General features: G+C 40.9%; 1 protein-coding gene across 1 annotated transcript in view; it reads right to left on the bottom strand.

Moving 5' to 3' along the window:
• Window positions 1–22,046, bottom strand: part of ADAM22 (ADAM metallopeptidase domain 22) — a 217,288-nt gene that overhangs the window by 76,185 nt on the left and 119,057 nt on the right. The window contains exon 5 of the mRNA XM_080936202.1: window positions 565–647. Coding sequence (XP_080792328.1) covers window positions 565–647 — 83 coding nt within the window. The remainder of the gene's footprint in view (window positions 1–564; window positions 648–22,046) is intronic.

The following is a 22,046-nucleotide window of genomic DNA, read 5'->3' as shown; positions in this document are numbered from 1 at the left end:
GTGGATTTTATTGGTTTTTCAAGAGGTCAAAAAACAAGGAGAAATGGCCCAGAGGCATCACCATCATGAGCAGGATAGAGAGAGGTGCACACCCATGTTCACTATCCATAAACATTGTGTGACATGAAACCTGTAAGGATAGCAGCTCAGAAGGACAAACTTGTTCTAGAGAGCTTCCTGAATGTGTGTGTCCTTTTTCCGATGCTGTGAGTTCTGTGGGTTCCTGCTGAACAAGGCACTTCCAAGGTCGTCTGCAGCCTGTTTTTTTTTTTTTTGTGCAAAGAGCCACAGGTTTCCATCTACTAGAACCTGTATTATTCCATAAAAATATAAAGAGTTAAACCAAGAAACGGTGTGGAGCTAATTGTCCCCAGGAATAGAAAACAAAGTCCCCCAATCCCCTACTGTGTCTGAATCTAGATGACACTAGAAAAATGATTCATGTGCCACTGCATGGTGGCACAATGTCAAAGCCTCTGGCTTCTGAAACGTTTTATGGGTACATCAAACATAAAGAAAGGCTGTGGAAACAGCAAGTGTATAAATAATGTATGTGGCACTTACTGGAGTCCGTGGCATGTGGATAGGGCAACAAATGAGACAGGGTTTCCTCGGATCTGGCCCTGGTAATAACAGTGCTCTCCTCCCTGGAACGAGAAACAGAGAGATGAGCATGGCCAGCCAGGGACGCCCGGCCATGGTGTTTCTACAGGAGGGATCTCACCCCGCACCTTCATACATGATGAACACTGTTTCATCGCCACTCCCAACAGAATTCTCCATACATGTGTGCCTACCAAGCAGACGCCAAAGCAAGACATGGGGATAAAGACGGACTTAGCTTTGCTTTTATGCAGGTGCTACCCGAGGGACCAGGAAATCAACACTGAAATAAGTGTGTAGCCCTTGCACCAGGACAGGTTTAATAATCTAGCCCCCAGTTCTGAGTGATAAAATTCTGAGCAACAGAAGCGGCTATTTACCATTCAGCTGAGCAGAAAGAACCTGGAAGCATTTGGTAAGTCATTAGATTCTTGGAATGCAGGGGAATATGTGGTTTTGTGGTGTCCTTGTTTAACTTTATCGTGTTCTTTCTCAAACTTGGAGTTGCTCTCTTGGTAAGCAGACTGGGGTAGAGTTGAAAACAGTTAGGTTTCTTCTGCAACTAGCTGTATCAACTAAATTCAACTAAAAAGCTCCCTTCTTTAAATACGACTGGAAGGGAAAGGTATGCAGACGACCTGTCATCCTGTGGTGCTGTCTTTAAATATTGGATTTTAAGAGCATGGTCCAGAGACCTCAGCAGTCTGGGGGGGCTCAGAGCTTCTTAGAAGTACAGGTCTCTTGCCCCAGCAGACTTGCCAACCATATCAGAATCTGCATTTTAACACAGTCTGTCATGATTTATATGCATATAAAAGTTTGAAAAGCTCTGCTCTAAATTACCTCTCCCATTCTCCCACTAATTTATTCAGCACCAGAGAGCCAGCCTCTCATTAAATTAATATTCAGAACTTTTTTAAAAAAAATGGGTGAAACAGGAAAAACTGATAGGATGGTTCATCGAAGTGGAAATGGTACCTGCTTTGGTCTTCCTTAAAAACTAACCCTACTTAAAATACCCGGTGCTTGACAAGAGGGAAGCATAAGAAGACACAGGAGGCGACGGAAGGGACGGAAGGCCTATGCCACTGCTCAAGAGAGAGTCCCAGAGTAGCCAGGCGCACTCAGTCTCTCTTCACTGGACAGAGATGACTATGTTGGGTTGTTGTGAGATTAAATGAGCTAATACACTAGAAGAGTTTAGGATATGTTTTGCCATGATGCACACTTACTGTTTTGCTGTCATTACTATTACTGTTTTCTTTTGATTTACATGCATGATCATATTAAACTCTAACATTACTGACAGCCCCTGTACTATTCAGAAGGCTGTAAGTTTTTCTTTTCTTTTTGAGATTATAATATAATTAGATCTTTTTTCCATCCCCTTCCCTGCCTCCAAACCTCACACAGGCCCTCCTAGTTCTCTTTCAAAGCTCTGGCCTCTTTGTTTATGATTATTAATTGCTGTTACATGCATACGTGTGTGTGTGTGTGTGTGTGTGTGTGTGTGTGTGTGTGTATGTATGTGTGTGTGTGTATATATGAATACACATTCCTAAATTAGAGATGTAAACATTGAACGAATACACTTCTTAGGAGTGGGAGCTAGAACCTGTGATTTAGGTATGCCAAGGCTAAGGTTTCTCTCCTAGACTCATTTATTTCACATTTTTAAATCTTACTCTAGTATTTTTATGGGCAGGATGAGTATAAATATTCCCCATTGGACTAGGAGAATGATGAACTGTCCATAAATTCCATTACAAATGGGCAAGAAAACATGGGGTTCAGATAGTTCCTACTTTCTGGAAAAAGATGATGAGGCAGAAATCAGAACCCTGTCTTTAGACAGACCATATAAGACGGTCAACAGTCAATGGAGTGGCCTGTACAGAAAGGGAAGGCTCTGTTTACAGTGATTCTTTCAACTCCACTGTAATCAGCACAAAGAGATTTCCCAGCTCAGAGGTCTCAGACGTCAACAGTAAACCATGAAGAGAGAAGAAAGCAGAAAGACGAACAGGAACATAATCACAATAATTATCATGTCAGATTAGAATAGACCAGAACTCATCAATCACGATTTCAGGATATATGCTAGTAGAGTAAGCTACCAAAAATACTTTATAAGTTATTAAAGTTAGGGAATCATGTCATGGTAAAATTATGAGGACAAATAATCCATTTCTTAAAGCACATCCCTCTACTGCATTGGGAGAGAGTTGGATGATTAGATAATAGAAAACAATCTTCCATTAATTTCCAATTCAGAAAGAAATAGGAGCCTATCCAGAAACAGCATGTGACCAGAGCCTGGCACAAAAGCCTGACACTGCATATGCAAAGAGGAACTCAGGATGGTTGGCTCACTGTTGAGTGTTTCCATGACACTTCAAGAGAAGCATAAACAGGAAAGAGAGGCCGTCTTAGCCTGGCCATCACAGCTCAACTTATAAAGCCCTCGGTTGATAGAATATGCAATTCTTCCAGATAATGGCAAAAGTTATCATAGTGTTATAAATTTATCATATGTTATTTACCATAAACCAACAATTACTTAAATGAGGAAGTGAGGAAGCAGGAGGGGTTCTCAGTGGTTAGCGCTCATCGCTGTAGCAGACAACTGGGTTCAGTTCCCAGCACCTGTAATTCTGCCTCCAGGAAACCTGATATCCTCTTTGTCACTGCAGGCAAGGGCTCCACAGACACGCATGCAGACAATACACCACTAAACTTAAATAAGTAAGTAGAAACATAAATGTGTCTGGTAATATGTGTTATCACAAACAAAAGACTTTAATGTTAATGAATTTTATTAGTTCATTTATATTAATATAAATGACCAAATTAATCAACTTTACATTTTAAGAAGTATCTTGTCTATTATTTTTAAATGATATACATTTAGGATGAACTTTCTAAGAATACTGTTCATGGCAAAGAATAAAATTACCTCCCTCACATACGCCAGGGAAGCCGTAGTTATTTCCAATAAGAAAAACTACCTTTAAAAAATTGTGCATCATATTAGGAACATACTGTGTTTACAAAATATCTACATAGTTCTAACATCAAACTTAAAAGAGATGCTGCAATCACTGTACTGCTTACAAGTCATGTTTTTCTGTTGTATCTGGAGATTAACTTTTTTTTGGGCATCTGCACTACTCTCCAAACAGTCACAGAGGTTAGGTACATGGTAAGGGACCAGAGAGGATGGCAGGATTTTCCGAGGAGGGGAAACAGAACACATTGTTATGAAACAATACAGGGAAATTAGAATAAGAGCAGTAAAGGAGAGGGAGATGGGAGGGTAGGGTGAAGGGGGGGTTATGGGAAGGAACAACTAACGCTAAAAGCTGAAAAACATATGAAAACCTCCTAAAACATACATATGTATGAAAGGAATTCAAATGGAGTCATCATATAATGAAGGAGACAATGTGCCAACTAGATATCTTATGACAACAAGTAAAACCCCTAACACATACACATAAACACACACACATACACACACATACACAACAACAACAACAACAACAACCCAACAACAATGGGTTTTATCTTGTTGAATTACAGGCCAAAGGAGTCCATGGATGCTACCCCTCCCCTGAAAAACATCAAAGGATGTTCCAAAGCGAATGGTTGCTTTCCACAACCTGACAGTAAGACTCTGTTGCTGAAGCCAACACTTGTTTATGTCATCAAACAGACAAGTTGAGCTGGTAACCAACTAGAAGCATTGCCCCAGCTGACTAGCATTCATGGCATTCTCCTACATGCTAGCAGAGGAGAAAAGCCATCACTGATAACTCATTAATTACAAACACTGCCACAGTAACCAATCTACAAGATGTACTGATGCAAGAGGGCACAGGTGTTCTGGGATTAGCCACCCACTTTATCATTGGATTAAAGGATATAATCAAACTCCATTAACTCCATTAAAATAGCCAAAGACCTGAGACCATGGGACCTAGGGGAAAACCTAATATTATTATTCTGTTAAAAAGACATAGCAATACAATGACTCCTAACGGCATACTGCTTTACCCACTGATCAGTGACTGAACTGGAAGTCTGTTGTGGTTAACAAAGCCAGCCACAACTGGATATTATGCAGACACTAGAGACTTTGAGATACTCAGAACTAAGTGGGATGTCTTCATCGAACCGCTCCCCTCAAGGCCCGGGGATGTATGCGGACAAGGAGACAGAAAGATTGTAAGAGACAGAGGTGACAAATGCCTACTAGACACAACACAACTGATGCACACATAAACTCACGGGGACTGTGGCAAGATTCCTAAGACCTGCACAGGTTCAAGCCAGAAGGAGTCACAGCTCTGAGATGGGAAGTGGACAAAAAGTCCCACCCTAAATAAAAAGATACTGGTAATTGATGACACCTGGTGTCAAAGGTAAAATCTATTTCCTCCAATGGAGTGCCACTAGGGATATCAACCACACCCAGGGCAGGGTCCATGTCCAGGATCGGTAGGACAGTACAAAATGAACATGATATGATTTTCGTGTGTGTGGGGGGGGGCAGGTGTGTTTCACTTGTCAGTACATATTCTTTCAATGATGGCATAATATTTTATGGGATCAAAAACAGTTCATTACAGTCCTGTATGAACACACAGATAAAGTTTTGCTATTGGAAGCAATAATGCACCCAACACCATGTCATGTATTTGTATGTCCTTGTGACAGTTAACATGGAGTTAACAAATGTTGGCCTAGTCAGCACCTGCATTTTAAAGTTTAATAAACTAGAGAGACAAATTTTACTTTTATACATTCATACATCTGCTTTATACTACAGACTGTAATTGATCATGAGAAATTGCTTTCTGCTTCAAAGTTATGAATTTTAGACCAGCATGATGCCAAGGGTAGAATGCACAGGCTGCCAAACCTGAGAACCAGTTTAATTTCCAGGATCCACAAACTGTAAGGAGAGAACCAATGCCTAAAAGTTGTCCTGTGACCTCCATACATATACTATTGTATGTGTGTGTACATACACACACATGATTAGAGTCACATGTTTCAATAACACTCACTGACTTCAACCCAACTTTCTCATGTTTATCCAAGTGGGAAGTTTCTTCAGACCTTCCCGTGACTTTAAGAAACCAGTTGCTACGGAAGTACTATATATCACGAACAATAATTTAGGTCAGATCTTGGAGGAAGAGGAAATTCCAGTGTATTCTCACAGAGATGGGCACATTATCTGTCCACCAGTCATGGCGCTATGTCATTTCTTACTGTTATTTGCTCAAGAAATAAATCCATTGTACCTCAAACATCCTTCATCCTGTTTGATACAACAGTCATAACAGTGCAGATGTTTACTTTTAACTAATTAGTACTATTTCGAGGATCTGCACCTTTGTGTCTATTTACTGGTTTATTTGGATAAAAAGAAATTGTTGGAATTCATTTACTGTGTGAAATTCAAAACAGCCATTTATTTATAAAATTGGAAGTTGTACAGATACTTTTATTAGCCCACAGGATCTCAGAAGAAAAATACAACTCACTATATACAAGTTGAGAGGATAACCTGAAAGGGAGTCGCACGGCCTGTTATTAGAAAAGGATGAAAACACAAAGCAGGAAGCCCACTGAAGCAAAGCATCAGCATCATAGCATTTGCCCCCAGGTCTGCAGATGGGATGCAGTAACTTCCGTGTCAAAGGGCCATCCTTTTGAAGTGCCACATTCTCCGAAGGCCAGTACAGACTGCTTCTTGCTGTTCCCTGCTAGCTTCTAGACATCATAATTTTTAAATCTTTATCTCCTCTCCTTGCCTTCCCTGTTTCTATCTTAATTAATCAGGCAGACCATGTCTCTTTCAGATTGGTATATACCTGATGTACATTCACAATCCCAAGCATTCTTTTAAAGGGAGACGTGCTCTGAACTTCAGGTTACTTATTAATAAAACAGGCATCATAGTTACTTAAGATGCCTCACCAGGGAGGGTATTCTATTACATAACATGAAGTTTACAAAGTCAGTCTCTCAATTCCCCCCCCCCCGTGTGTGTGTGTGTGTGTGTGTGTGTGTGTGTGTGTGTGTGTGTGTGTGAGTGAGTGTACTCAGGCACTCACACATTCATGTATGTATACATGGGGACAGGGAGAGAAAGAAGGAGAAAAAGAGAGAGTGAGAGAGCAAGAGAGGGAAAGAGAATGGGTGGGGCATGCAGAAGTGCTGAGCAGTCCAGTCTGGTCACATTTCCCCAGTGAGGAATCCTGCTTTGTCCCTTGAGCTCTGAATCTCATTCTTTGTTATGACTAATTCAAAAGCCAGATGTGCTTTTGGAATCTCAGTGCTTAGCAGTACAAAGACATGAGAATTAAAAGTTTCAGACCAGCCTGAACTGTAAAGAAAGGACCAGTATCAAAATGAGGCAGAGATAGAGAAAGGGAGAGAGGACAGAAGGAGGGGAAGAGAGAGAGAGAGAGAGAGAGAGAGAGAGAGAGAGAGGTAATTATTGTTTGAAATGGGAAGTTTTAATATATTTTATTGCTTTTTTGTTCCTAGGGAGTAGCCTCAAGGTTTTGTATATGCTACATCCCTGGTCTGCAGTAATTTACTATTTACATATTGATTACATAATATGTAACTGATTGAAGCAATCGTCAGTCAAGGAAGGCTAATATGCAAAATACATAAGGAACTCAAAGGGAAAAATAACTCAAGATCAAGAAAACAAAGAACCCAATTAAAAAGTAGGGTACTGATCTAGAGAATCTCAAAAGAGGTAACTCAAATGGCTGAGAAACACTCAAATGTTCAACATTCTGAGTCATCAGGGAAAAGCAAACCAAAACATCTTTGAAATTTCATCTCATACTCATCAGAATGCATAAAGTCAGTAAAACAAATGACAGCTCATGCTGGAGAGGAAGTGCGGCAAGGGGAACCCTCACGCATTCCTACTGGGAGTGCAAACTTGCACAATTACTGTGGAAATCAGTGTGGCCGATCCCAGAAAGATAGGAATCAATCTACCTCAAGATCCAGCTATACTACTCCTGGGCATATACACAAAGGACACTTCATCCTTCCATGGGGACATTCGCTCAACCATGTTCATTGATGTTCTGCTAATAGCCAGAAATGAGAAACAACCTAGATGTCCCTCAACAGATGAACTGATGAAGAAAATGTGGTATATTTACTCACTGGAATAATAGCCATTTTTTTAAAAAGTAAGATATTATGAAATTTACAGGTAAATAAATAAAACTAGAAAAAAAAATCATCCTGAGTGAGGTAAACAAGACTCAGATTCAAACACACATACATATAAACATACATATGATGTATATTCACTTATAGTTGGATATTAGCTGTTAAGTCAATGATAACTAACCCACAATCTGTGGAATCACAGAGGGTTCAGTATAGAGTGAGAGACTAGAGGTGAACATATAGATCTCCTTAGGAAAGAGAAATAGAATAGTTATGGGTGGCTATGGGAAGGGGACTAGACTTGGAGGATCAAGTGAGAGGGCAAGAGGAGAGGAGGGATGAGGAAGGGAATATGGAAAAACGTAGCTAAAATTGAGGGCCATTTGAGGGGTGGCATGAAAGCCTAATATAGGAGAAGCTTCATAAAATAGAAAAATATATAACAGGGATCTAAATAAAGTTGTCAAATAAAAGGGAACGCCTCAACTGAACATATACTGTCACCAAATAAAGTTTTCAGTACCAGAACTGGGTTACATCTAATTGGCTGAAGGTGTTCATGGACCCAGAAACAACCCAGCTATTGCCAAGACTATAGGCTGCTGTCCAGAAACTGGTGACAAGGCCTCATTGTTGAAGAAAACACTAACAAAATTCAAAGAATATAGAATGTCAAGCTGTTGCCTACAGGAAGTTCACTCCTGTGTTGCGGCACCTTTGGCACAGGAAGGTACCTCTGCCTGCTACCAAAAGAGAAACAAGAAACACCAAGATACCAAACCTTGACATCCCGCCTTCAGTGACATCCTGCCAGCAAGATACATTAGTGCAGTGGTGGCACAAAACATGTGGGAGCAACCAACCAATATTTAATTTGACTTAAGGACAACTCCATAAGATGGAACCCATACCCAACACTATTTAGGTGATCAAGAACCTAAGATTTCAATGCATGCTATCAAAACTCTAAAAGAATTAAGTACTGACAAAATTATTCATATAATGTTATGCCAAAATGCCTTTAAAAATCTGTAAATGTATCCCTCTTTTTTTAATGAAGCGGTAAGGGAACAAAAAGAAATTAGAAAATAAAAAGAAAGAAAAAAAAGAACCTAAGATTAGACAGGTCGGGGACTGTGCGTAAAACCAAATACTACCATTCTACAAGAAAAAAAAAGAAGCAATGAAATGACTCCTAATGGCATTCTGCTGTGCTCATAGATCAGTGCCTTGCTCAGCCACCATCAGAGAAGCTTCCTTCTACCACAGATGAGAACAAATACAGAGAGCCACAGCCAGACATTATAGAGAGAATGAGAGACTTTGGAACAGTCACCCCTAAGAATGTCTCCATCAAATTTATCCCTTCAGCGCTCAGGAAATCCATTGGAAGAAAAGGTGGAAAGGGTATAAGAGCTAAAGGGCCTGGAGGACACCTGGAAAGCAAGGCCCTCTAAACCGACAGGATCCATGCATATGAACTCAGAACTAAGACACCCCGCACAGTCTCCAACAGATGGGTCCTACAGCTGAAAGGAGAAGGGGGTGCATGCCCTGGGCTTGACCCAGAAGCTATTGCCAATCAATAACTTACAAATGAAAATGTCGTCTTTCCTGAGTGAACCTTCCTGTGGAAACAAACTACTCTTTAGGGTAGGCCTCATGTGCAGTAGTAGATGCTCAACAGAAAGTGAACTTACAATATCAGCTGAGCTTTCTTGTTTCAAACATTATGTCAGGGCTTCTTGTTCATCTTATTTTTATTATATATATGTACATATAATATAGAATAAATAATATATTTATATATAACATATATTTATTATATATATAAACAAAAAACTAATCCATCATAATAAAAAAAAAAACAGAAAGAAAAAACTTAAGAAAAGGCACATCAATCAGATGTAGATGCAGAGACTGAGTCTTTTAAATACTGAGGAATCCCATAAAATAATCTAAAGTGGAATCTATAGTAAATATGCAACGGACATGTTTTAGTTATTGCTGTGTCTTGTTTCACTTTATTTTTATTGTTATCCCTTAGAAACCTGATTTTTCTTTCTAATGAGAGGCAGAATGGAGGTGGGTCTGGTGGGGGTGGGGAGACTGGAATGAGTAGAGATGAGAAACTGTAACCAGCGTGTATTATTTAAGGAAAAAAAAGAATATTCTCAATAAAAGAGGAGAAAAATATTTCAAAAATTATTAAGTTAAAACTACCCAACCAAAAATGTTTTTTATTAATTATTTATCTTATTTATTTACATTCAAAATGTTGCCTCCATCCCAGTCCTCCCTGGAGGAGTTCTCCCTCCCATGCCCCTCCCCTTAGACTCATGGGTTTTATCCAGGAGAGAAACCTACATGAAAGTATTACTGTGGCAAAATTTTCTACCCAAAGGGAACAAGCAAAACTTAAAAAAATACTATTGTGACATGAATAAAAGTAATAAGGAAGGAGTTAATATTATTAGGAGAAGGTGACATCACAAAATATAGGCAGACAACTTTCTCCTGAGCTCCAGGCTTAACAAGTGGGGACACAGCAAGCTTAGCATCTATATTTCTTGTGCAAGAGTCTCTCCTTCCACTGGTTTTCCCTGGGGATGTCACTTACATAAAACAAGTATGAAGGCAATGCTATGCAGCTCCCAGGAGCTCCAGCTCATGAATTCCCTTAGTGATCAATTTTTAAAGCCTTCTGAGATACAAGGGCATTTCCAGAGATGTAAACCCAGCCTGCCTCCTGTACAAAGACTCAGGCAACTCCACTAGATATGCCAATGGTTTCTATATTGCTTCCAATAAAATCAAAACAAACCTCTTCTATATTGGTCTCTTTGGGTTGCCATAACAAATGATCAAAACTGGGTGGGCTTAAGACAGCAGACATTCATTCTCCACATTCCCAGATCCAAGTCTGAAGTGAAAACCTTCCCCTGAAAGCTCTGGGGAAAGGAATATTTTCTGGTTTCCTTCTAACCTACAGTGACTGCCAACCACCTCACTGCAGTAGACACAACCCCAGATCTCTTCCTGAGTCTTTATAGCAAACATTCCCAGGGTGTCTGTCATGATGTCTCCATGTCTGAACGCCCTCCTTTGAAAGATCCCAGTTCATCAGTCTTGTGTGACTTCATGGTAACACTCTGTTTCCTGACATACATTTTCTCTGAATACTCTTCAACTGTTCACTTCTTAAAAAAAAATAGCCAAGCAAGATGAAGTGAGTTAGACTCAACCATTTTCAGATATTTTATTTCTATAAACTGGAGGTCTCTTTTGAAAGATTACTAATCTAGTATGATTAAATCTCAAACCTGCAGCCAGTTATTCCAGTGTCTTATAACTTTACATTGTTCTGTCAGAAGCTGAGGGATGGCTTGGTGATCAAGAGCACTTACTACAGATTTTTGAAGAAGTATAAGGTACGAGGTAAGTTCAAGTAATTCTCCCAGGACAGCTGCAGTTCTTACAGAAAACAGAGAAGTTAGAAGAGGTGACAAGGACTTAATTGCAGCATTAATTTTATCCCATCATTGACATGTTTCCCCCCCCCCACCATCCTTGTCCATCTTAGTGACCTGTGGTGACTAAAGTTCCAGGACAGTCTTCGGATCCACTCCCTCTCCCCACTCAGGGATTCAGTGAAGCCAACAACACTAAAGCATGAGAGCGTCTACAGTCTATAGAAGGACTAGGCACTTGGAGAAGAGGGAGCCTGGGACACTTGATGTAGAGTCCCTCTCCCGAGGGACACTGCCCCCAGGACCTGGAGTTTGGAATGAGCTGTCATGGCTGTTTCTACATCAAGCAGGGTTCTGCTGGAAGCTGGAGACACAGAAGTTCTCCCTCCTCGGAGCATCCAACAGAAAGGTGTTATTTGCTGGGTGCTGGTAACAAGCTGTGCAGATGAATCTCGAAGTTGCCTGGGATAGGAGAGCATCTTGCATCATGGATGGTTCTGCGTTTCTTCTAAGCATGGCTGATCTGACGGTCTCAGCCCCAGACATCTAGATGCTGACGTTCTGAAGAGACCCTCTGCCTGAAGAACACTTGTCCCTACGTGATCTCTTTCATCCTACCCAAATGGAATATCTCTGTAGAATATCTCTGCAGACCATATCCTAGGGCAGGATCCCCAGAGACCAGACCACTGCTGACCTTCTATGATAGCCATGGCTACCTGATGCTTCTACAAAAATGTCTGCCTGGGTTTGGTTTCCTACTCTTCTTTGCTGTTCCCATCCCCCACTTTCTATGAATGGTGCCATGGAACAGGCTACAGGGCCAACTGCTGAACCAACTGCCCATTTTCTACCTCCTTTAGTAAAACTCCCAAGTGAACTGGTCTTCCCTTTCGGTTTCTACTTACCTGTTTCAAAGCTAAGCTCTCACACAGAATGCACAACAGACGAAGCAACAACCAGACAAGCTGTACGTGTGTATGCAATCAGCATGGTAGCCTGCAAAGGGAATGTAGCTGATACAATTAAAAGAAAGTGGCTTTAAGTTATTTTATGTGTTGGTGTTTTGTTTTGTTTTTGAAAGATGGCACATTCTAGCCTGGAAGTCAATGTTCATTCATTCATTCATTCATTCATCCATTCATTCACTCATTTGGTTACCTTTCTGTTTCAAGCTTTTGCTGGCTGTTGGCCTAGGATTTTCTTTTCATGTTCTCTTGTTTTCTCCTCTTCTGACTTGGAGACCTTGTGGGGAGAACTGTAACACTTGCTGGGGAAATGGTACTCTAGTGTGACAGCCACTATAGCTCCCTTCTATCAGGGTCTCTTGCCTACTACTGGATGGGTCTTGGCTCTCCTTGGGATGGGGCATTGCTGACTGTGGACAGAAGACGGAAAGGGAACTGAGGCATGGTGTACCTTCCAGATCCTCTCTGGGTCTATGCACTGAGCAGTGTGTGGCCTGCTTGTTTTATCTGAGTAAAATTGTACAGGGAATAAAAACTGTTGTCTTAACGAAATAAACAGGCCAGAAGAGCTTTTCCTGCTCCTGCAGAGGACCTGGGTTTGGTTCCCAGCCCCACCCTCATTTTCCGTTGTCAGGTGGCACACAACTACTTGTAACTCCAGTTGTCACTGTCAGACCTCCCTGGGCATGTGCACCCAGGTAATGCACATAAACATGCAGGCTGATATTAAGGTAATACATGATTGGTGGAGAAGTAGGTGGGGAAAGAGGCTAAAGAAGCAGAAGAGGAGGAGGAAGTGGAGGCGGGGATCCTGAAGGAAACATGGTTGCTGAGGTGTATGTTTTTCTCGGCACATCTCCAGCTTGATGAGGTTGTTATGATTATTTCTAAGGGTTTCTATGGGTCTAACTTATCTTTTCTGGATGGGAAGTTTTTATTTTTGTCTGCTTGTTGTAAGCTTATTGTGTAGAGGGTTTGTGGATTGAAAATTTAACATATAAATTTTTGTTTTGTTTGATATGTTAATGGTTGTGGAGTCATGTTTGTACAGGGGGTGGAGGACAGGAACATGCTGGGGCAGTCGTATCTGCCCAGGACAGAAGCAACAGGGGTAGTGGAGTGAACCTCACCGGAGTTCTTAGAGGCAGCCTGGAGCTGCCAAGTTAGAGATCCCCACAGTGCTATAGTGTCTGCAGGAGCCGGCACTAACGCAGGATATAAGGCTAAGCCACTTTTTATTATTTACCGCAACATAAACACACACAGACACACACATACACATATGTACATACATACACACATACATAGATACACTCACACACATACACACACTCATACACATATACTCTTTCACATTCACACTCACACATTTCCCCCACTCTCTTTCACACACACACACACACACACATACACACACACAAGCACTAATTTATTTTTACAAGTAATATGAGAAGGCAGATCTTCTATTCTATTATTATGTCAGAGATTCTAAATCAAGAGGAATGCTTCTTCACTTCTCTTATACTACTACTGAATGGGTTAGGCTCCCACGAAGGGCTTCTCTGTAATAAGTCACTGCAATGCAGAGATGGCTCTTGTCAGGTTCACTCAGATGTGGTTCTAAACTGGGAGAATGAAGAATCAACATGGGCCATATACACTGACTATGTAATTATAAACCTACAAAACGATAACCATTTCTAGGAAACTACCACACCACAGCATCTTTTTATAAATAACAAAATCTCAATGTGTTGCACTACTGGGAGTGTTTAGCATAAAAAAATTATATTACTTGAAACCTTATGCTTTATTGGATATTTGAACATGAGAGATTATAAAGACACATAGTCAAAGAAAATGTATTAGGCATCCCTAAAATAAAGGAAGAAAATTATTTTTGTTAGTTTTTTTAAATGATGGAATAAAATTATGGAGAGGGGAGGGGAGGGGAGATTAGAAGGGTGGGGGAAGCAGGCACAGTGTCACTCTTCCATAAGCCTAGCTTTAAAAGGTGCAGGTAGGATGGTCAGTATCTCACATTCTTGGCTACATAGGAAGTTTGAGGTCAACCTTGTTTTCAAGTCCCTGTGTCAATAAAACAGAAATAAATGAGTAAATAAAGAAGATCGTTAACAGAAATATTATAACTATTTTAGAGTCCAAAGTAATGAGGGAGATGGAAATTGCTTTGTCTTCGTCTGCTTTTCTCTGTATTTATTTTAACTTCACCTCCATTTTATCATTCTTCCATCTACTGTCTACTACTTTTTATAAAAGGGACGATAGAGACCCTTCCTAGCAGCCAAGTGCAGGTTCCCTTGCAGCATCTCCCTTCCTTCCTGCATCCTGAGTCCTAAACATTCATGTCTCTCCTCCCCTCCATGAATGACTGTACAGTCCCCTGGGACTTCAGGCACGGTGTTATCTCACTAAGGGAAGGAAGAACTCCTCAGAGTCAGTGGAGAAAGGCGATTGGCATTTAAGTTGTGCTAGATTTTGAAAGATGCTGAACATGAAAATAAAAAGTGCTTTTTATTCATAAACTGTCCCAGAGGCACGAGTGGATCATTCATCTTACTGGCACTGTGTTCCTTTAAGATGAAGGAGGAAGAGGAGTCAGCACACCTCCTGGTTTCCCGATTTACAAGCTATCTTGAAACGTGAAGATTACCAACATTTTTACTCCCTTTAAATGCCAGGCCAACGTCTAAAGAATCAATATCTTGTAGACGGCAGTCACATAAAGGAATAAGATTTCAAATCAACAGATGTATGATTCAAACTTTTAGAATGCTAAATATAAAAATTTTAAACAATTGAAAGTTACTTCTAGAAGTGTAAATAATGTTTGAGTCAAGCAAAGAGCCTAAGAAATCTAATACATGCAGCCAATATCCCGGGATGCTGCTCGAATGTAGCTTAGGAGTACATGGTAGCTGAGCTCACTGGAGAACACCTGTAATATCTGGGGTTAAGGAGAGAGGCTCCCTAAACCCCAGAAGTTTAAGACTGTCTCAAAAACAAAACAAGGAAGAAAACAAGAAGAGTGCATTTTACATAGTTGGATGCTAGATGTTTACAGAAAAGTAGAAAGAATGAAAGAAAACTGGTATTTGGTGGTAGGTTAATTATAAACTCATTGAGCCACACAAAGAATGATAGGGAAGTTTTGTTGCTGTTTTTCCCTTTTTCTATTTTATGAGACAAGATCTTCCTAAGCAGCCCAGGCTAGGATGGAACTACACTAGGATGGACACAAATTTGTAGTAACCTTTCTGCCGCAGCCTTTTGGTTGCTAGAATTACAAGAACACATCACTGAGTCTATTGTGGACATACATATAAGTAGAAGGAGATCATGACGAAAGGAGGAGAAATCATTGAAAAGTAAACAATAGTAAAGAAAACAAAGTTATTTTTAAAAATACACAGAACCAATACTACTCTACTCATTCAACTGAAGAATAGAAATAAATACAGTGAGAGAAAATGGGGACAGTAGAAATAATGAGTAAAGAAAGGTAGATGTCAGGAAGCACAGGTAGATTTGTTGAAGATGCGAGGGACAGAGCTCAAATGAAAACCACATGTTACATGACAAAGTGCTGGTTTCCATCCCACTTCCTTCTCACACATAACCCACACACACACCACCACATACAACATAGAACATATATACATCACATATGCACATATACATCACACACATGCACTCTACCACCGATGTTTCACACATATGTGGATATGCACAACAGATATATTACACACAGATATATTACACACACACACACACACACACACACACACACACACACACACACACACACACACGGGGTGGGGGGGAGGGAGGCAGGGAGGGAGAGAACAAAAACAAATGCAGTAAAACGCTAATATGATAAATCTCACATAGGTTTCTTTTTAAAATATCTGACATAATTTTGATTTGTGTGAAATACCCTAAGATTACAGAAATTTTATCACAAGCCAATTCAGTTGGTTATAATTTGTAGTTTGGAATTTAAAACCGACTAAAAAGTGTCTGTAAAATTTGAGCATGAGGCAGCCCCAGGAAAGAAGGTAAACTTCCAGGGGTGAGTGTAGGGTTCACTACCTGATCCGGGTCACATTCATCAAACATCCTTATAGCAGGAAAAATAACAGATTCACTCAAAAGTGGGCTTTGGCCTTTGCACTGTTAGGAGGTCAGGAGAAACCACCAACCACACTTCTAACACACAGGCAAGCTCAGTCCTTCTGTATCATTCCACAGACATGGTCCAGCATGTGTTGTAAGCATGCACGTTAAGTGAAATGTTGCATGCACAGTCAGCAAAGCAAAGTGAAGAACATGGCTGAGCAGCTGCTCATGCTATGAGATTTGGAAACTGGCAGTGAGGATGTTCAAACGCCACCACACATGTGCCAAGACATCTTCTACACGCTGCTGCCTGGCCTTGCTCCTGAGCCAGCGCTGACACGTACCAAAGCTTTGTTTGCCACGTTGCTTCCACATTTTTTGAAGAAAAGAAGAATGAGGCACATGGGCATTGGGAAAGTGTCCCAGCCCTCAGATACTGAGTACAACAGGAAGCCAAGTTTGTCCAGCTAGCTCTAACTGTCCCTAGTGCCTGGATGTCTCTGCTTCTAAACAACAGATCTGCCTTGAGGTCTCATCTGCTTACTTTACTGGGGACATTTGTGAATTTTTACTTAGTGAGAAAGATGGCCTGCCTTCACTAAACCTTATCCAAAGATCTGTGATGTGGAACCCTTGGAATCATCGGCGCAGCACTTGGCATTCCAGAGCCAGCCACGGACATGTTTCCTGAGATACAGATGGCTGAAGGAGTAAGGGACGTGTAGATCCACGTGCATCCCTTCTCCTTCTGGTCCTCCCAGTCCTCCCGGTCCTCCTGGTCCTCCCTGTCCTCCCCGTCCTCCCAATCCTCCTGGTCCTCCCTGTCCTCCCAATCCTCCTGGTCCTCCCCGTCCTCCCCATCCTCCTCGTCCTCCCGGTCCTCCTGGTCCTCCTGGTCCTCCCAGTCCTCCCCATCCTCCTGGTCCTCCCTGTTCACCTTCTTTCTTTCTTTGTGTTCACATGCTACAACCGACATCCTGCATCAAGGTCTCGAGCCTCGGAACATACTAATTGTACTGCCAGAGAACGTTCTGTTCCCATCTCACCTGCCAGATATTTATTATTCAGACTCTGAATGTACTGTCATTTCATGAATGTCTTGGAGCTGAAGCGCAGCTCGATGGTAGACGCATGCAGTTTCAGTACTAAAGAATTAAGGTATCCTCTCCAGCCCACCCGTCTGACGAGATCAAGCCCACCACAAATTGCTCTGACAGCAACTGCAGGGATTTTTTAAATCACTTACTAATTATATAATTTACAGGAAATGGGGGTAAATAATGAAAAGACATCTTTAACTACTTAAAGACGAGCTTCATGAGGGCAAGAACTGCATTATGTACTCCATGCTGCTGTCCGGAGTGGATGACTCTCTGCACGTTTGCTGCTGGAATAAGAATTGCCAAGAGTCTGAGAACCTGAGCTTCTCTGGCCTTTGCCACAAACCTCTTGTGTTAATGTTCTGGCCCCGGAAACGCTACGCCTGAGTTTGTGAGAGTTTCCTATTGGGATTATCAAGCCCACCTGCATGTGAGCCACTTCTTACTGCACTGATGCAAGAATTCTATTTTTAAAAATCAGCTGGACCCTTGATAAACTGCTATCCAAAAATGCATATAAACATTCAAACTGTTCAATACTTAGGGTTCCAGTTCTCTGGTTTATATTATGTGTTTTTATTTTACAATAATACTCATTGGAAAGCAAGAAATTAATAATGAACAAGAACATAGCTATATTTTAGAATGACATGAAGAGAATTGTGTGTGTGTGTGTGTGTGTGTGTGTTTCAAGCTAGCTAAAGTAACTTTCTATTTGATTGTAATTACTCTAATAACAGTGCACTCTGATACAAAAAGAAATTGCCAAGAGTAGACTGGAAGACGCTTCACAATGAAAAGGTTGGTTTTAAAATAGAAAAGCTCCTTCTGCTATATAAGTTCTATACACAAAACACAATTAGTTGGTGCTACTTTGCATTTACACACACACACAAACACACACACACACACACACACACACACACACACACACACACACATATATATATATATATATATATATATATATATATATATATATATATATATATATATATATATACTGAAAATGTCCTTTAAGTCTATAGTCTATAGATAAGGTCTACAATATTAACAAGGGAAATAATTCTTTGAATATTTAACTGGGCAAAGGCAAACTTTACACTAGGAAGGCAATCAGAGGGCCTTTGTGCTAAGACCTTACCAGCAAAGCTAGGAAACAACATGACACTGACGGCAGCTGTCACTTCACTTTCTGTCCTCTCAGCACTAGGACACCTGACCAGCATCAACTGGTAATGGGCCAACATATGTTCTTTAGGGTGTAGAGTTAAGATGGCGTGTAATCTTTATAAACCCATTACAGCAGCTGATTCATTATAAATGACTATGCACTTACAAGCTACACTGCTTTGGTCCAAAGCAAAAGGAAATCTGCTTAACCCCCAAAGAATTCTTTTTCCTATAACTCAAGGAGAATCAAATCGTGAAATCCAAGACCTCCCTGAGCCACACTGACTACAGCATGGTAGAGGAGCATATGACTGCATAACCCAGCCAGAGAGGAAGTGTGCCTCCCATCGAGCCCACAGAGGAGATGCGGAAGACACAGATGCTTGGTAGTAGGCAAAAAGTACAGTTAGCTCACTGACCTGAATAGCTAATGTGTGTGTGAGGGAGGGCCGAACCTTTTCCCCATCCCTTTATTAGATTTGTGTAGCTCCTTTGTGTGTTGAAAAGAAGGGAGATGACGGGGGAGGAGGGTGGACATTTTAAAAGCACTTTGGCAAGGATGTAATCAAATCTCTTCAAATTTCTGGCAAGATGATGATATGTTTCAGCTTCATTACTCTTGCTCATAAAATTTCACATTTTTGCCAGATGCAGATAAATGTAAATGTAGGCCTTAGATGGGTTGAGAACGGGGCATGTGTTTGCCATGTGCAAGGCAGCGGCGTATTTCAGACATAATGGCTTTGAAGCCACTGTGCCCCCCTGTAACGAACGACGCACGATTTAACTTCTACAGAGAACAAAGAGGCACTAAAAATAGCTGCCTGAACAAATGGTTCAGAATATAGGACATCCTTTGCAGGCACTTGGTCTTCTGTGGAAGAATGGAAATTTTCTTTAGCAAATAACCGAGACTCATCTGAGCCAATTACCTCTCCACATTACAACTTACCAAATACAACAGTCAGAGGAGATGCTACTGGAATAGTGGAGTAAAAACCATCGAATTTTAATTCCTCCCCTATTATTATGGTCTTTCATCCTGGACTCTGGCGGATGAAAGCACAAATGCTAGTACCAGACGTCTTGACTCCGAATTCTTAGGCCAGTATGCTCAACTCTGTGCTCAGTTTCTTCACAAGCAAACAAACAAAAGACTGCCCAGTGCACGTGTGGAAACCTGCCCACTAGTGTCCAGTCCGGAGCACGTGCTTGCACAACTCCAACTACGGTGAGTGCTTTCACTATTCCTCAGCCCAGGTACTAGCATTAGTGTCAGGCCATCACGTCTTAGGAGGTCACTATTAAGACATTAGGAACTCTGTAGTAGTAACATCAGTGTTATAACAAGTACTAATTTGCAAAATACATCATCTGGGAAAATGTAAAACAAGAAAAATGTTTGATATATTTTTCTTAATTTCCTGGCAGTCTCTCTATGTAGCCCTCATTGACCTGGAACCCACTAGGTAGACCAGGCTGGCCCAGGGGGTGTGCTACCATAGCTGCCCCAGTCATCATACAATATCACTGAGAACGAGAGCCTCATTTACTGAAGAAAACATGCTAACAGTACCCTCTGAGGGGCACAATGTGTTTGTATTACGCAGGAGAAGCCATTAGCTCTCCCAAGCAGCTAGATAAGCCTTAGTTAAAGCCCCGGGTTAGTAGAAAACCAGTTAAAGTGCACTCTTCCTAGAGAACACAACTATATAGCAAATTATGAGGCAAAAAAAATTCAGTGCCCCGAGATTCTAATTCACTGATCGTCAACACTGTGTAGTCCGGCTACATTCCTATTGAGGATTTTAAAATACCTTTGGACGATAACATGGTCCTTGCACTAGTAGCAGAGAAAACTGAGTTTTCTGTTGGGTTTGATTCACTTGTTCAAACAACAGTATTTTAAAATGAGAATCAGTTCAAGCCCACAAGGAACCAAAGGACAGTACTGGCCCAATTTGCAAAATATTATGAGTGTTTCTAAATAAAACAATACTAGAATTGAATCTTTCTATCACCTACCATGAAGTTCAATTCAATTGTTTATTAAATGTTCATAGATTAAACCCACTTTACATTTGTCATTTGGAAGGTCTAGATTTTGTTCTTATAGAATCATTGTATCTTATACACGCACACACACACACACACACACACACACACACATACGTAATGCTAGGTGTACTCTCTACAATACAAGCACTGGGAAGATGAAGGTAACCAGAGTAGACATTTCATACCAACCTTAAGTGGATACTAAGTTCAAGTCCAGCTGGGGTCACATGAGCCTCAGTTTCAAAAATAAAATTTTTAAAAAGTAATCTTTTTTTTTTTCTTTGAGCACAAGTACAGCAAGTAGTTTGTGCCTGTAATGCCATCACTTGGGAAACAGGTAGTGAACTCTGAAGAGACTGAGATCCTCTTGGGCCACATCTTGAGGCCCAGGTTACTGTAGGCTACACAGTGAGGCCTTGTCTTGCTAAAGGGGAAGGAGGAACTTGATAAAGAGCAAGAGGCAAAGGTTACATGGGAAGGGTTGGAGGAAGAAAAAGGAGAATACAATGATTATATTTTAATATCAACATTTAAAAAAATTTTTAAAGGGCATGGAGGCTTAGAGGACGGGGAGGAGAGTCGGGCAGATGAGGAGTTGGGGAGGGATAACTACTAATAAAAATTTTTTAAGCCATATGGAAACTTACTATCACATAAGCTCCTTGAATATATATGCATCCATATAAATGATTTCAATTAAACTTGTCCCACACAAGGGAGAAACTAAGTATCACCAAATTAAAAGCCCAGGGTCGAGGTGAGCTATTTCTCCTTATGCTGTTAGCCAGAGCTGTCCCACACACTGCCAAAACAATACAGGTCTTTGCTTGCAACTTTGGTTTCCCACCAGAACTTGATGGGAAGACCCTATTGCTGATGTCACAAATGCTTTGGTCATAGTACACAGAGAAATAAAGTTGGTACTGCCTAGAAGTCTTTTCCCTGATAGCTAGATTTAATTGAACCAGAAGTCTTCAGCAGACTAAAACAGCTGTGAACCGTATGAACTGCAATCATGACTTACATAGCAATATGCTCACGGGTGCATTAGGGGCACAGATGTCATGGGGTTAACCAACCATATTCTGCTTGACTCAAGGTCTGCTCCATAAGAAGAAATGCATACGTGGTGTTGTACCTCTTGCTTCTGGAGGGATAATTAGTTTTCTTTAAGGATGTGGCCCCTGGAAGGTTGAGGATGCTCTGTTGAAGGGCTTCACACCCACTGAGTATATGAGCAGCAGACATTTAGCATGGTGTATTAAAGTGGGAATGAGGGGCACCACCCCCAAGTTGAAGGTGGGTAAGGAGGTTGA

Source organism: Micromys minutus (assembly GCF_963924665.1).
Source record: "Micromys minutus genome assembly, chromosome: 23".
In the NCBI taxonomy this organism is placed as follows: Eukaryota; Metazoa; Chordata; class Mammalia; order Rodentia; family Muridae; genus Micromys; species Micromys minutus.
This window is presented reverse-complemented; position numbering and strand designations above follow the sequence as displayed.